The 13935-nt window shown below is 40.6% G+C and overlaps 2 protein-coding genes across 10 annotated transcripts in view; one reads left to right on the top strand and one right to left on the bottom strand.

Annotated features, from left to right (window-relative positions):
* The window catches only part of cep89 (centrosomal protein 89), a 416738-nt gene that overhangs the window by 254832 nt on the left and 147971 nt on the right, over positions 1–13935 (top strand). The window contains exons 11-12 of the mRNA XM_051931539.1: positions 4190–4296; positions 10951–11066. Of these exons, the coding sequence (XP_051787499.1) occupies positions 4190–4296; positions 10951–11066 (223 nt within the window). The remainder of the gene's footprint in view (positions 1–4189; positions 4297–10950; positions 11067–13935) is intronic.
* LOC114657616 (uncharacterized) overlaps positions 1–13935 on the bottom strand; it is a 708025-nt gene that overhangs the window by 586764 nt on the left and 107326 nt on the right. The window lies entirely within an intron of this gene.

The following is a 13935-nucleotide window of genomic DNA, read 5'->3' as shown; positions in this document are numbered from 1 at the left end:
CTTTCAGTTTGTACATGTTCAGTCTCTCCCTGTGCATTTCCTGTGCAGTGAGCAAGAGAGAGAGAGCGCGACACACACACACACACACACACACACACAGAGGCAGCGTGAGAGAGAGACAGACGCACAAGCAGCGCCCGCCCGCGCGCGAGAGAGAGAGAGAGAGAGAGAGAGAGAGAGAGACGCACACACACACACACACACACACACGCACACACACACGAGAGAGAGAGAGACGCGGACACACACAGGCAGCACGCGAGAGAGAGAGAGGCGCACACACACAGGCAGCAAGAGAGAGAGGCTCACACACATAGGCAGCACGAGAGAGAGAAAGACGCACACACACAGGCAGCTTGAGAGAGAGCTGGACGCATAACGTAGGAAGGCAGTTAAAGAATGCACTGGGCTTGATTTTGTTTTCACTTCTGTTTACAGCGATCAGTTCGTAGCGTGCATTGTTGCAATGTTACTTTTCTTGGTGGTTTAGTAAATTACGGATTTTTTCAAATGTTCATTTTTTTTCCCTGTGCTTAAAACTCATTTAAAAAAAGTGTTTTTAGCCAGCGGTTGATAGCGCTATAGCGTGAACTATTGCAGTGTTAGTTTTCTCTGTTGTTCAAGGTTTTCTCAGTGTTATTCAATTTTTTTACATTTAGTTTACTATTACGCTGTGCATTCTATGGTTTCATTAACTATATTTACGATACAGTTCGTATGTCTGGAACGGATTAATTGTATTTACATACAGTCCTATGTGGGAAATTGCTTCGGTTCACGACCAAATCGGTTTACGACCAGAGTTTTGGAACGAATTATAGTCGTGAACCGAGGTTCCACTGTGTGTGTGTGTGTGTGTATATATATATATATATATACTGTATAGTGATAAGACAGCCCTGTACACAGACAGACACAACACCAGATGTCCAGAACAAACATGATTATTTTCCTCTTCGTTAACAGCACCTCACAATGTCCTTCCAGCCAAACTCAGTCCCTTATTTCCTTCACTCTCCCAGTACTTCTGCCACCTCTACTCCTCTCCTCTCCTCACAAGCTCTGTCTTCTTCCGCCCTACTCCGGCTCTTCTAATGAAGTGAGGCGGGCCCTTTTATAATGCCACGGATGTGCTCCATGTACTTCGCCATGATCTTCCGGTGGCACTTCTTGGTGTGGCGGAAGTGCCACATGAGTACCCGGAAGCACTCTGAGCGTACTTGGAAAATATATGTGTACTAGCCAACCCGCGGCGTAACATACGCCACATAATTATGTATTGATGGGTGAACACTTGCTGAACGACACAGTTGTCCAAATGGGGTGGGTTTGTGGATACCACTGTAAGTGAATGAAAAGATGGACCTCTGGAGAGAGCAACATACAATTGTCCGTGACTGAAAGCGGGATCGTCTGTGACGATGGAGGCCACGCTGGTAAAAGTTACTTTGTCGGTAGGGATAAGTTTCAGCACTTGTTCATTAAGGTGTAGCGAGTCTTCGTTGTTGACGCTTAATATAGCTTGCGTACTGAGTTGTTCCGGAGTCACAGTTGAGAAACACTTTTTTAATGTGAAACATCCATAATGTAATAAGCCACCAAGAAAAGTAACATTGCAACAATGCACGCTACGATCTGATCGCTGTAAACAGAAGTGAAAACAAAATCGATGCCGGTGCATTCTTTAACTGCCTTGTAGCGCAATGGTAGTGCTGCTGTTTTGCAGTAAGGAGACTGTGGAAGATTTTGGGTTCGCTTCCTGGTTTCTCCGTGTGGATAGCGCTTTGAATACTGAAAACACCGGTATATCAATGTAATGAAGTATTATTATTCTTATGCGTCCAGCGCTCTCTCTCTCTCGCGCGCGCGCCTGTATGCGTGTGTGTGTTGCTCGCTCTCTCTCGCTCGCTGCACGTGTTCCTGCAAGCATACCAGTAAGTGAATGAAAAGATGGAACTCTGGAGAAAGCAACTTACAACTGTCCGTGACTGAAAACTGGTTTTGGCAGATACATGCACATCTTTTTGAAAGTTTGGCCCTGTGCCTTATCAATTGTCATCGCAAAGGGAAATCTAACAGGAAATTGTCTTCGTGTTAAAGTAAAAGACAAATTATCCGCGACAAACAAACTGTTCTACACGCTGCATACAAACCCGCGCCGCTTTTTTAATGTGTTTTAAGCAGAGGGAAAAAATGAACATTTGCAAAATCTGTAACACCGCTTTCAGTAAGTACAATGCACACGCATTTAATTTGTCAGCCACTTTTTGCCAGCCGTCTTTTATGGTTGGGGCTGCTTTTGCAGTGTTACCGCTTGTGCATATTAAATCTTGAAATCCTTCGAGTAACTAATTAACTAACTAACACCCACCCACCCAGCTTGTGAGAAAAAAATGTGCCCGTTCTTTCATCATTTTGTTGCAGCCTATCAAAGACTTGCTGATCATGTTTTCTAGACTCAATATACAGTGGAACCTCGGTTCACGACCATAATTCATTCCAAACCTCTGGTCGTAAACCGATTTGGTCATGAGCCGAAGCAATTTCCCCCATAGGATTGTATGTAAATACAATTAATCCATTCCAGACCGTACGAACTGTATGTAAATATATTTTTTTAAAGATTTTTAAGCACAAATATAGTTAATTATTATACCATAGAATGCACAATGTAATAGTGCTCTCTCTGTCTCTCAGCAGCATGCGAGCCTCCCCAGCCCCCCCCCCCTCTCTTTCTCTCTCTCTCAGCAGCACGTGAGCCCCCTCCCCCTCTGTCTCTCAGAAGCACGCGAGCCGTCTCTCTCTCATTGCAGCAGTTGTATAAACACTTTTTTTTAAAATGAGTTTTAAGCACAGGGGGAAAAAAAGGAACATTTCAACAAATCCGAACTTTATTTAAAAGCCAACCAAGATAGTAACATTGCAGGAGTTCACCATTTTTAATCAGGCGACTGACAGTAGTGGAGTCAGGCACAGAGAAGGTCAGCTGCTGAGAAAGTGTCTCGACTGTTGCAGGGCGGTGAAGCAGGTGAGACGCTAATGAAAAAGAGGCACAGGGCTTATTGGTTTTTAAAGACTGCTTCCTTCATTGTGTTTTAACCTCAGTTTTAAAGGATTGTGCGGCTCTCTCTGTCGCGCTGCCTGTGTGTGTCCCTCTGTCTCCCTGTCGCTCTGCCTGTGTGTGCGTGGCTCTCTCTCTGGCGCTGCCTCTGTGTGCCTCTGTCTCTCTCTGGCGGTGCCTCTGTGTGAACCAAGGTTCCACTGAGGTTGACTAATGAAAAGTCAACGTGGCTCAGAGGTCCATGTGTACTGTTGCACAGATGAACATAAATGACGCCGTTTTTTCTGAGGCGTCGCGTCCGAGGTGGTGGGCGTGGCTCTGCGAGTTGTCGTCGTATCCAATGGTCATAGAGATGGTGGGCATGGCTCCTTCCTACTTGTCGGCGGCTTAGTGAATCCACGCCCCTTCCTGCGTGCTTTCATGGGTGCCTTGTTTTGGTGTGCGTGCTTTCATGGGTGTCTTCCCACTCTGGAGGCGACTTTGTGAATTATATATATAGATATATATTTTTTTTTTTCTTCTAAAAAGTATAGGTTTATCTGCTACTGCAATACTTATTTTGAGAGATTGTTTAGGTGCAAAAGACTAAATGTTTACAAAAAAGGACACTATGTTTCCAAGCAGCATAACTTTGCAATGCTGTGAAAAAGTATTTGCCCCTTTCGTGATTTCTTTTTTTTTTTTTTTGCATGTTTGTCACACTGAAATGTTTTAGATTATCAAACAAATTTAAATATTAGACAAAGATAACCCAAGTAAACACAAAATGCAGTTTAAGTTTTTGGATAGTTTTTTTTCCTTAATAAATAAAATCATCACTTAAAAAACACTGTTCAATTGAAAGATGACACCCTTGTAACTTCTTTGTCACAAACCAACAGATAGATGGACCTATCTGAGAAGTGTTAGCTTCTGCCCCAAGCATATAAGGCTCTCCATCATTTTCAGCCAAGCAATATGTTACGACTGTATTTGCTCAGACCCGATAGACCACGATAAAAAACTGAAGGAGCTTAGACAAGATTTCATACTCCCAAAACTTTTTTTTTAAATAAATTACACATAACAGGGAAATCATCTTGCTTTACCTTAACTGCACTTTTTCACTTGTATCTGTTATTTCACTAGGAGGAGATGACGATTTTTAGGGCTCATGTAGAGGAACTTGTGAGAGAGAATGAACTACTACACCATCAAATGGAAAGAAGTAACACTTTTGTCAGCAAGGAAGAATGGTAAATTTTTGCATATTTGTAAGAACTATTAAAATTGATTTGTATATTTTCTTCTATTAAAATTGATTTGTATATTTTCATTTTTTTGTCTAATATTGTTTCTGGGAAGAGTCATGGTTGTTCCAGATTTCTTAATGAAGACCAATGTGCTCTTGACAACCATTAAAGACAGAATTTTTTGTATCCTTCCTTAGATCTGTGCCTCAATACAATTTTATCTCTAAGATCTGGACGCAATTCCACTGACCTTTTGGCTTGACTTTTGCTGTGACACACATTTTCAACTATGGGGCTTTATATAGATAGGTCTTTGCCTTTCCTAATCATTTCCAATCAATTGAATTTACCACAGGTGGACTTCAAGCAAGGTTTAGAAACATCTCAATGCTGATCAATAGAATGAATACCAAATTTAAAGTTTCACAGCAAAGGTCATCTGAATACTTGTGCCACTGTGATGTTTCAGTTTTTAATTTGAATAAATATGCAAAAATTTTGATATTATGATTTCATTTTGTAATTCAAAAGTATTAAATGTTACTTAGAACAATATATTAGAACAATCTGAACAAGAACAGGCAATTCAGCCCAAACAGCTTTCCAGTTCTATCTATTTAATTCTTCCAAAATAACATCAAGTCTAGCTTTGAAGGTCCCAAAGGTGCTACGGTTTTGCACTACTTGGCCACTTATTCCATGTGTCTATGGTTCTCTGCGTGAAGAAAAACTTCCTAATGTTTGTGCAAAATTTACCCTTAACAAGTTTCTAATTGTGTCCTTGTGTTCTTTTTGAACTGATTTTAAAGTAACCATCTTGATTTACTGTACTTATTACCTTCATAATTTCAAACAGTTCAATCATGTCACCTCTTAATTTCCTTTGTCTTACAATGAAAAGTCTGTCTTCATCTGTCCTAATAACTCATCCCACAGTCCTCTAATCAGCCTAGTCACATTTCTCTGGACTTTTTCTAGCGGTTCTATGTCTTTTTTGTAGCCTGGAGACCAGAACTGCACACAGCTCTCAGATGAGGGAGGCCTCACCAGTGAGTTATAAAACTTATGCATAACCTCCTTTGACTTGTTAGTTTATGCAGCATGATGTGTGTGAGTACATTTTGTTTGCCTTCTTAATAGCTTTTGAAAACTGTCTGGAAGTTGATAGTGACAAGTCTGGTGTGACTCTTAGATCCCATTCATTAAGGCTACTTCAATTATCAAACCCTACAGTTTTACTTCCTAAGTGTAATAGTTTACATTCATTTACATTAAATTTCATCTGCCACAAATCTGCCCAATATATATATATATATATAAAATAGCTGCGGCCCTAACAATGAACCCTGAGGAACACCACTCTTATCATCAACCAATTCTGATGAGGTTCTTCACACCAAAAACCTGTGATGGTGTTGTCGGAAATAGCCCGGACACAGACAGACAGACTTCATTTTAAAGTCCCAACACATGTTTATTTACACAATGCACACAGTCCAAATATGCACAACCCAGTGCTACAGCACCAATCACCCCAATAGTCCAGGCCAGTCCACAATACCTTCAGGCCGCCTCCTTCTCTCCTCTAACTCTCACACTGAGACCTCGTCCTCTTCCACCCGACTCCAGCCCTGAATGAAGGGAGGCGGCCCCTTTTATAATCACCCGGATGTGCTCCAGGTGGTTCCCGGCAATATTCCCCTGACACGCCCCTGTGTAGCGGAAGTGCCGGCTGTCTTTCCGGAAGCACTCCGGGTGTCTCATTTTCTTCTTCCCCCCAGCACTTCCTGGTGTGGTGGAAGTGCCAGGGTCCCAGGTCCTCCAGGCATAAGGACACCCCCTGGCGGTCCGGAGGAGGCATAAGCCCTCCTTCTGTCCTTCTGGGCGTCCCGGCTGGGTACCACCCCCAGCCACGTGCCACAGTGTGTATTAGCCAAATCTGCACCCACTTACATACTACACCCTGAACTCCCATTTTTTTTTTAGTTTGATGCCTAACCTCTCATGTTGTACCTTATCAAATGCTTTCTAAAAGTTAAAATAAATAATATTGTATGACCCACTTTAAATTTAACATAAATTTGCAACACACCAAAATGTACAAAAATAAGAGTTTAAAAGTTTTCAGATTGCATCGTATTAGACATATATAAATGAAAGACCTGTGTATATATGTGTGTGTGTGTGTGTGTGTGTGTGTGTGTGTGTGTGTGTGTGTGTGTGTGTGTGTGTGTGGGTATGGAAAAGTCTGCTCTGCTCAAGCTAAACCATACCCACGGGAGTTGGTGTAAATTCTATGGAAGATGCAGAAGCTTATACAAGTGTGACTTGCACTTGGTGAGATGGTGCATGCACCTCACTTCTCATTAAACCCAAGCAGACAAACTCACAACGAGCTATCATATGTTTACCTCACTCAATTTGTGCCACAGCTGCACTCAACTACCCATCTGCAAGTTCACCAATATAGTAAAACTGCTAGGGAATCTTTTTTTTTTTTTTTTTGAGTTGAAGACCACACGCCTCTAGTATAGATAAATCACACGCATAGTGCTCTGAATTTTAACTTATATTGTATCTGTATTAGTTGAGTGTTTCTAAGTAGTTCAGAATAGTTCAGCTACCAGAAAGGCATTCCAGCAGTAGTTTGACTCGATGCACCAAAAAAACTCCACAGTCTAAGTTACTTTGTTTTGAAGATTTTCCTGAATTTAAAAGCAAACCATTTACACAAAATAAGAAAAAAATCTGATAATACTTTCAAGAAAAGGGAAAAAAGGAAACTTCTTAAGGCTTAAGTATCTTGGTTACATTTTGTAAGGTTTCTGTATTGTCTCATTCACTGCATATATATACATGCAGTACATGCATAACGGTCAGAAAACTATATGCCCTTAATGCCTATCTGTCTAGCAGTTCAGCTTTGTTTCCAGCTGTCGACCTTTAATTTATGTTCTATTCTGTGGTCACACAATTAAGAATATTCCATTACCTTTAACCTATAGGAGGGGGACTGAATATTTCAGTGTCTATTGTAAAGCTACATTATATTCAAGTTCGAATTAAGGAAAAACAAAAGTATACCCACCAAGACACAGGAAGAATGGGAGAACTCTAAACAAACAATGAAGGAGCATGGAATTTGAATCCTACCTTGAACCCTATTTGTTAGGTAGCAGCAGTAATTATACCATGTCATTGTGCTTCCACTTAAACTTGATATCTGTATTGTAAAACATTTAAAAAAATATCAATATGAAAAATATTTTCTTCTTCAATTTACATTTGTTGTTAAACATTGGGAAGTAGTCTTATAATGTCATGTAATACCATGCTTGAGATTTTGAAGTTGGAATGAGGGTAATTAATATTATTTATATATTTAACTTAGACTAACTTACATTAATGTATGAATTTGAACAAATAAATATGAATATCTGATTTTTCCTGATTTTGGGAAGCAAGGTGGAGTTCCATTTTAAAAGGGAAGTAAGATGTGTTGAGTACAAGATGGTGAATACTCACTTTAATGTGATCCTGCAGCCACCTACATACATTGCAATTATTTCAGTTGTTGGAATGAGTCATAATAAATTGCATGGAGTAGCATGTTTTAAGCATGGTCATGAAACCTCTGGAATGTGGAGAGAGGGTGAGATGTGGTGTATGACACTAGTCGGTAGTGGTAGGAATTGCCAAAGACTCTGTAATACAGTACCATATTTAAAATTAAATTATGTTCCTATAGGCAAATGTGCTTCAAATCTCTTATACCTAATAAGGAAAACTTGTGGCTCCATTCATTTCTCTTGTCTTTTTTAAATTATGGAAATATATGTTAAACATCTCTGTAGGTTCCAAGCTAAGACTGAAAATAACTAGTTTTGTTAAAAAAAGAATATTAGTACACTGAGTCATACGTTTGTGGTACTGTCATCAGCCAGGAATTGAAAGTGAAACATTTTATATTTAAAGTTTTGTTTAAAATAATGAGAGAGTGAGGGCATCACAAAGTCAGTGAACAATGTGGAATGGACTGCTTTAACATTCCCTTTGGTTAAACAAAACCAGTCAATAAGGATATGTTCTAAAAGTCACTATAAACCAATTTGTAAACTTTACAAACAATCTGTTCCAAAAACTGAAAACCAGTTGAAGTGACTTCGAAACATAAAGAAAAAGTTCCATTTCTACTTATTAGGGAGTGAAGTTTGCATGACCTGTGGCCAGAACATGATGAAAAGTCTGTTGGTCTGAAAGTGCCATGGAATTAGTGCTGGGCGGTAATGACCAAAATTCTATATCACAGTATTTTTCAAAATTATACCGGTTTCATGATATTCAACGGTATTTTTTTCCCATGCATGAGTGGATGTTAACCACATTTTTGACTGCAATTACTGCAGTAGACTGGCTAAGAATAACACCTTCCACTGTCATGAGAATTGTACATTGTACAAAAAAAAAACATTTTAATGTGCACACAAGTATTAATACAGGTTTGCATGGCACCATAAACTGATAGTTTTCAAGGGGGTGGCACTAATGAAGAGAAGGAATCACATTGCATGACAGTTGCAGTCAAAATATAGAACCTTTTTATTGAACAAATTTTGCAAACAACGTAAATTATAATTTTGACAACATATTTTCAACCATCCAAAGAGGCATGTAGACTTATTAAAATATCCAGAGGCGCTTGTCAGATGTTGTATTGCACTGAACATGTCTTAAAAAAGGAATAAATAGTAAATGTTTTTTGTAAACCAACTACACTTTCTGTTAATGTTAACAATCTCTGTCCACTGATACGTTAGTTACTTTTTAAACAACTTTACCATAGTTAAACTGTATAATATTTAAACTAATAAATAATAATAATAAAATAAATAATAGTGCAACTTCCAATAATAATACTATTACTTCAGGGCTTCAAGCCCAGGTACATTACACAGTATTTACCAAATAAAATAAAACAAGTGCAACTTGGTGATGACATCTTTACCAACTGAACCATCATTAAGGCAAATTGCATTAATATGGAACTGGCTGTCTTTGTGAGACAGGTGCGCAGGGGTGACTGTTGCAGTGAGACGCAATATGGTTTGTACCTCATGTCATTGTAAGTGTCGGTCATCCCAGGTGAATGTTGCCACAGGTGCATCAGCTACAGGAATGTGTTCAGCTCTACAATCAGCTGGGGACTGATCAGCTGATCCCGGTACCTCACTTTCGTTTTTGATCTCCATCTCCAAATTACTTGCATCAAAAACGGAGTCCGGCAAGTCAGAGTCCGATTCAGCGATAATATGCAGAAAGTCATCCACGGATTATTTTGCTTTGAGCATTCACTTTGGTATCTCTCCACATGTCATTTTAGAAGCTGTTTGCTCTTTGCTGCTTGCGCACGCACAGGGAATCGAGGTCAAATCAACAAAGCTGACTTTCCTTCTAGCAAAACCATATAGAAAAGTGATGTAACAACAAGATCACTGATCTCTATCGATCACTCGCTAGACTGAGGCTTCTCACAACGTGGGAGTTTCCGGCAACATATCGTACTGCATTGCTCAGCCCACAGAAACGTTTGCTTGCTACCCCAACTAGAAAATGTATATTTTACACAATTTTATATAAATTATCGTCTCGCTTTCGACATCGTAACTTCGAAAAATCTAAGCTGAACCGTCGTAAGTAGGGGACTACTTGTACTGACTGATAATAGAGATAACAGAAAACTAATTATACACACATTCATTGTACATTTCTTATTACTATGTGTGGAAAGCCAGCCCCCGGACACAGACAGACAGACACAAGAATGTCCGAAACACACACATTTATTTCCTTCACAGCACCACAATGCCTTATCCCAACAACTCTTCTTTCTCTGGCTCTTTCTCTTCCTTGGACCTCCACTCCCCACCTCACAAGCTCCACCTCCTTCCTCCCAGCTGCGGCTCGTCTACTGGAGGTAGGCGGCCCCTTTTATATTTACCTGGATGGGCTCCAGGTGCTCCATCTGACGACAGTGTGGAGGAAGTGTCAGGAGAGCACCTGGAAGCACTCCGGGTGCCCTTGAGATTTCTTCCGGCATCACTTCCGGGTGTGGCGGAAGTGCTGCCATCCAGAGTTCCATAACCGTCCGGACGCCCCCTGGCAGTGGCCACGTCCTCCCACAGGGTTGAGCTTCGCAGCTCCATTTCCCCCATGCAGTCCAGGGAAGCTGCCCTCCTGCGCTCCAGGGAAAGTATTGTTCCCTTTCTGGTCCACTGCTTCTTCCAGCGTCCCGGTGGGGCAACGTACCTGGGCATCTGTGACATATGGTATGTTTTTACTACCATTACTAAAAATTGTTTATTTTAATAACTATTATATACATATGGCTGTGTGAAGCCTGTATTGTATATTCCTATATAACTCCTTGGTACATTTTAATTTATTTATTTATTTATTTATTTTTTTTTTATTTTTTTTTTTATAGCAAACTTAGTTTTCTAATTTCTATATTGTTCACTAAACACAGAACTTGGAAAATATCAGTTCACTTAATTAGCCCAGGAGTTCAATTAAAAACAGGTGCTGGTTGGAACAAAAACCTGCAGCCACAACCGAGTTTGGGAAACACTGTTCTAAACTATACATTTTTTTTAACAGGGAGCAGTTTCAGGAACAGGTTAAACTTGTTTTAGAAGAAAACCAGCTGTTAATGGAGCAGCTTGAACTTCAACAAACAAAAACAAAAGCGGTTAACAGCAAACATGTGTGGGAAGGTAAGGATTTACACATAGAATTTATAACTTTTCTCCTTAATTGATTGTATTTGTATAACTAACACTGCACAACAGTGCTGCTTCTTGAACACTGTTGGGTGTTTCTTATAGATTTTTGGGTGCTGATCACAAATATCACATCAAAGTTTACCCATCACGTACCTTTCAAAGAAATCAGTTTAGTCATGATTTTTTCTTATTTTTGTATCCAAACATTTTCGCTCCCATAAGTGACTTATCAACAATGGTTTGTGCAGCCTGGGTATGTCTAGGCATGAAATCAGGCCAGGTTGGAAGCTGTTCTGTGGAAGTTGACACCCTGGGCATGTCTGGGCAGGTCTGAACGAGCTTGACGCAGTCTCAGCGTGCTATAAAGGTGGCTTGCATACACTGTTCCTGCTCGTTTGGTTAATATAATAGTCAGTGTGTATGTATAGTATCAGTATAGTATATGTAGCAATATAACAGTAAGTAAGCGTGATGCTATAGACGTTTTGGTGTTGGGCGATATGTCTCGTCAATGTTGTAACAGCCGCAATACGTTCTGCTATATCTGTGGTGAATATACATTTGCGCCTCAGAGACGTTGGATGACTTCTCTTGTGAAGAAAGGTTATCATCTGTATTTCAGCTGCAAAATTGGTGATCAAGACAAGGAATGGGCGCCTCACATTTGCTGTGCGACATGTGCTGTCAGTCTGAGAGCTTGGCTCAGAGGCACTCGAAAGACAATGCTGTTTGCTGTTCCGATGATATGGCGAGAACAAAAAGACCATGTGACAGACTGTTACTTCTGTTTGACTAATGTGTCTGGTTTCTCTGCCAAAAACAAGAAGTCAATTGAATATACTAATCTGCCTTCAGCAATGAGACCCGTGCCACATGACGACAGTCTTCCAATTCCGAAACCACCAGAGGATTAGACCTTAGACTAACCAGATGAAGAAACTGCAATGCACCGAGCCGATGCAACTATGTGCGCCTCCATGACGTTAATTTGATTTGAGTCTGTAACACCCGGTGGAAATTTTGGCTACTTGTAAAAGTTAGCACTTGTTTTTTTTATTATTCCGTTTTATTCTCTCAGTGATGTTCACGTGGTACAACAAACTTGCCTCTCCCTCTCTGAGTTGATGGCATTTATCTCCATTCTTTTCACAAGTGCAGCGCTGTGGCTGATGCCTGCTCAGAACTATTTGTTGTACCGGCAATCAAAGATATGATGTCCCTTGACCGCTATCAGACTTGAAAAAGGCAAGATTGTAAAAACAGACAGCTCCTTCATAGTGCTTTCTCTAGCTAATAGACTGCTGCACTCTGCTTGGCACCGTAAGTAAAGTGGGACTTCCACCAGCAGCTAAAGTCACTTCAGTATGTGAGCAATTCACCAAACTGCTGTTTAGATCTGGCATGATGATGTTGTATGCGCTCAAAAAAAGAAGTCTGACTGCATTCTGATACCATTGCTCTTGTACTGAAGTATTAGCATGGCACTGACAGATCTAAACACTAGCGTGGAGAGTCGCTCGCATACTGCAGAGTCTATAACTGCAGGTGGAAACTGCCCCACACTTTTCATGGCATTACACATGCACTTTGTGAGCATGCCCGTGTCGCTCAAACACCGGAAGCTCTGCGGTCTACTTGTGACTTTATGCTGTAGGAAGATAAGTAAACAAATCAGGGTAAACAGGAAAATAACATTTGATGTGACTTTTATATAAGTAACCTATAAATATTTTTTTATACAAAGACCATCACAAAACATAATCAAAAACAGGACTTTGCACAATACCTTGGTGAGCTCGGCATGCCTTGTTCATCTTCATCTGACTTCACCTCTGTTATAGCACGTCTTTATTTGAAAAGAGCAGAGTCGGATCGGGGGGAGTGTGGATGCGACTTAGAGAATAAAACTGAATTAAAAAAAAAGGTAACCTTTACAAGTACCATACATTTACACCGGCTGTATGTTTTTATTGTATAATAGTAACAATAAGAGCACCTCACTACTCAAAACATTAAATTGTGGGAAGCGGCCAGCATCAAACCCGCGATCTGTTGATTATGAGTCAGCAGTTCTTACCTTTTGTGAAAGTGTTTTATTTGATATTTGGACTTCAGACTTCACACATTATATAAACTTCATGTCCAAATTATAGTGTAGTGCTCAAAAATGTTCCTTCCACTCATAGACAAGCCCAGCACAACTGTTTTTATCCCCCAGCTCATCTATTGATTGCCAAGCTGGCAGAGGCTTAAGCAGCTGTGATCCTTGCCCTCCCAACCCCCTTCTTGGCTGCCACTAGTGGCGTCCTTCTTGCTAGCTCTGCTGTACCTTGGATCCTAGAGGGGATGCCACCTTGATCGCACCCACTTCACTACAAGGCGATCCACCCCTAGAGCACAAATCTTTTGCACCTTCCTGGGGCCAGCAACCATGCTGTCTTCCCTCCTACTGGCTGGTCCTATCCCTACATGCCAATGCTGTTCTCACGGTCCTACTTCTATTCTGTCTTTCTTCTCTCCTCTTCTGTCCAATGCAGGCTACTTTAACCTCTGCTGCCTAACTGAGCACGGGTGCGAAGAGCTGCTCCTTCTGCGGTATCATTGAGGTGTCTGACTGAGTCACCTGGCTCCACAAGTGCATACGGTACGGTCAGCCTGTTCCTCAATTAATCACGGAGCAGAAGGCACTTGCGCACACCCATACCCAGTTGGAGCCTGCATCTAATTGGGGCGTGATAATTTAAAACTAGCACAGGAAAATGGACCACTTATCACACAAAGTAAGGAACATTCATATAAAAATATGAAAACTATATAGAAACAAATATTTACTTTTTATGGCATTTTAGTTATGTTATCT

This window comes from Erpetoichthys calabaricus, chromosome 9, assembly GCF_900747795.2.
Source record: "Erpetoichthys calabaricus chromosome 9, fErpCal1.3, whole genome shotgun sequence".
NCBI lineage: Eukaryota > Metazoa > Chordata > Cladistia > Polypteriformes > Polypteridae > Erpetoichthys > Erpetoichthys calabaricus.
This window is presented reverse-complemented; position numbering and strand designations above follow the sequence as displayed.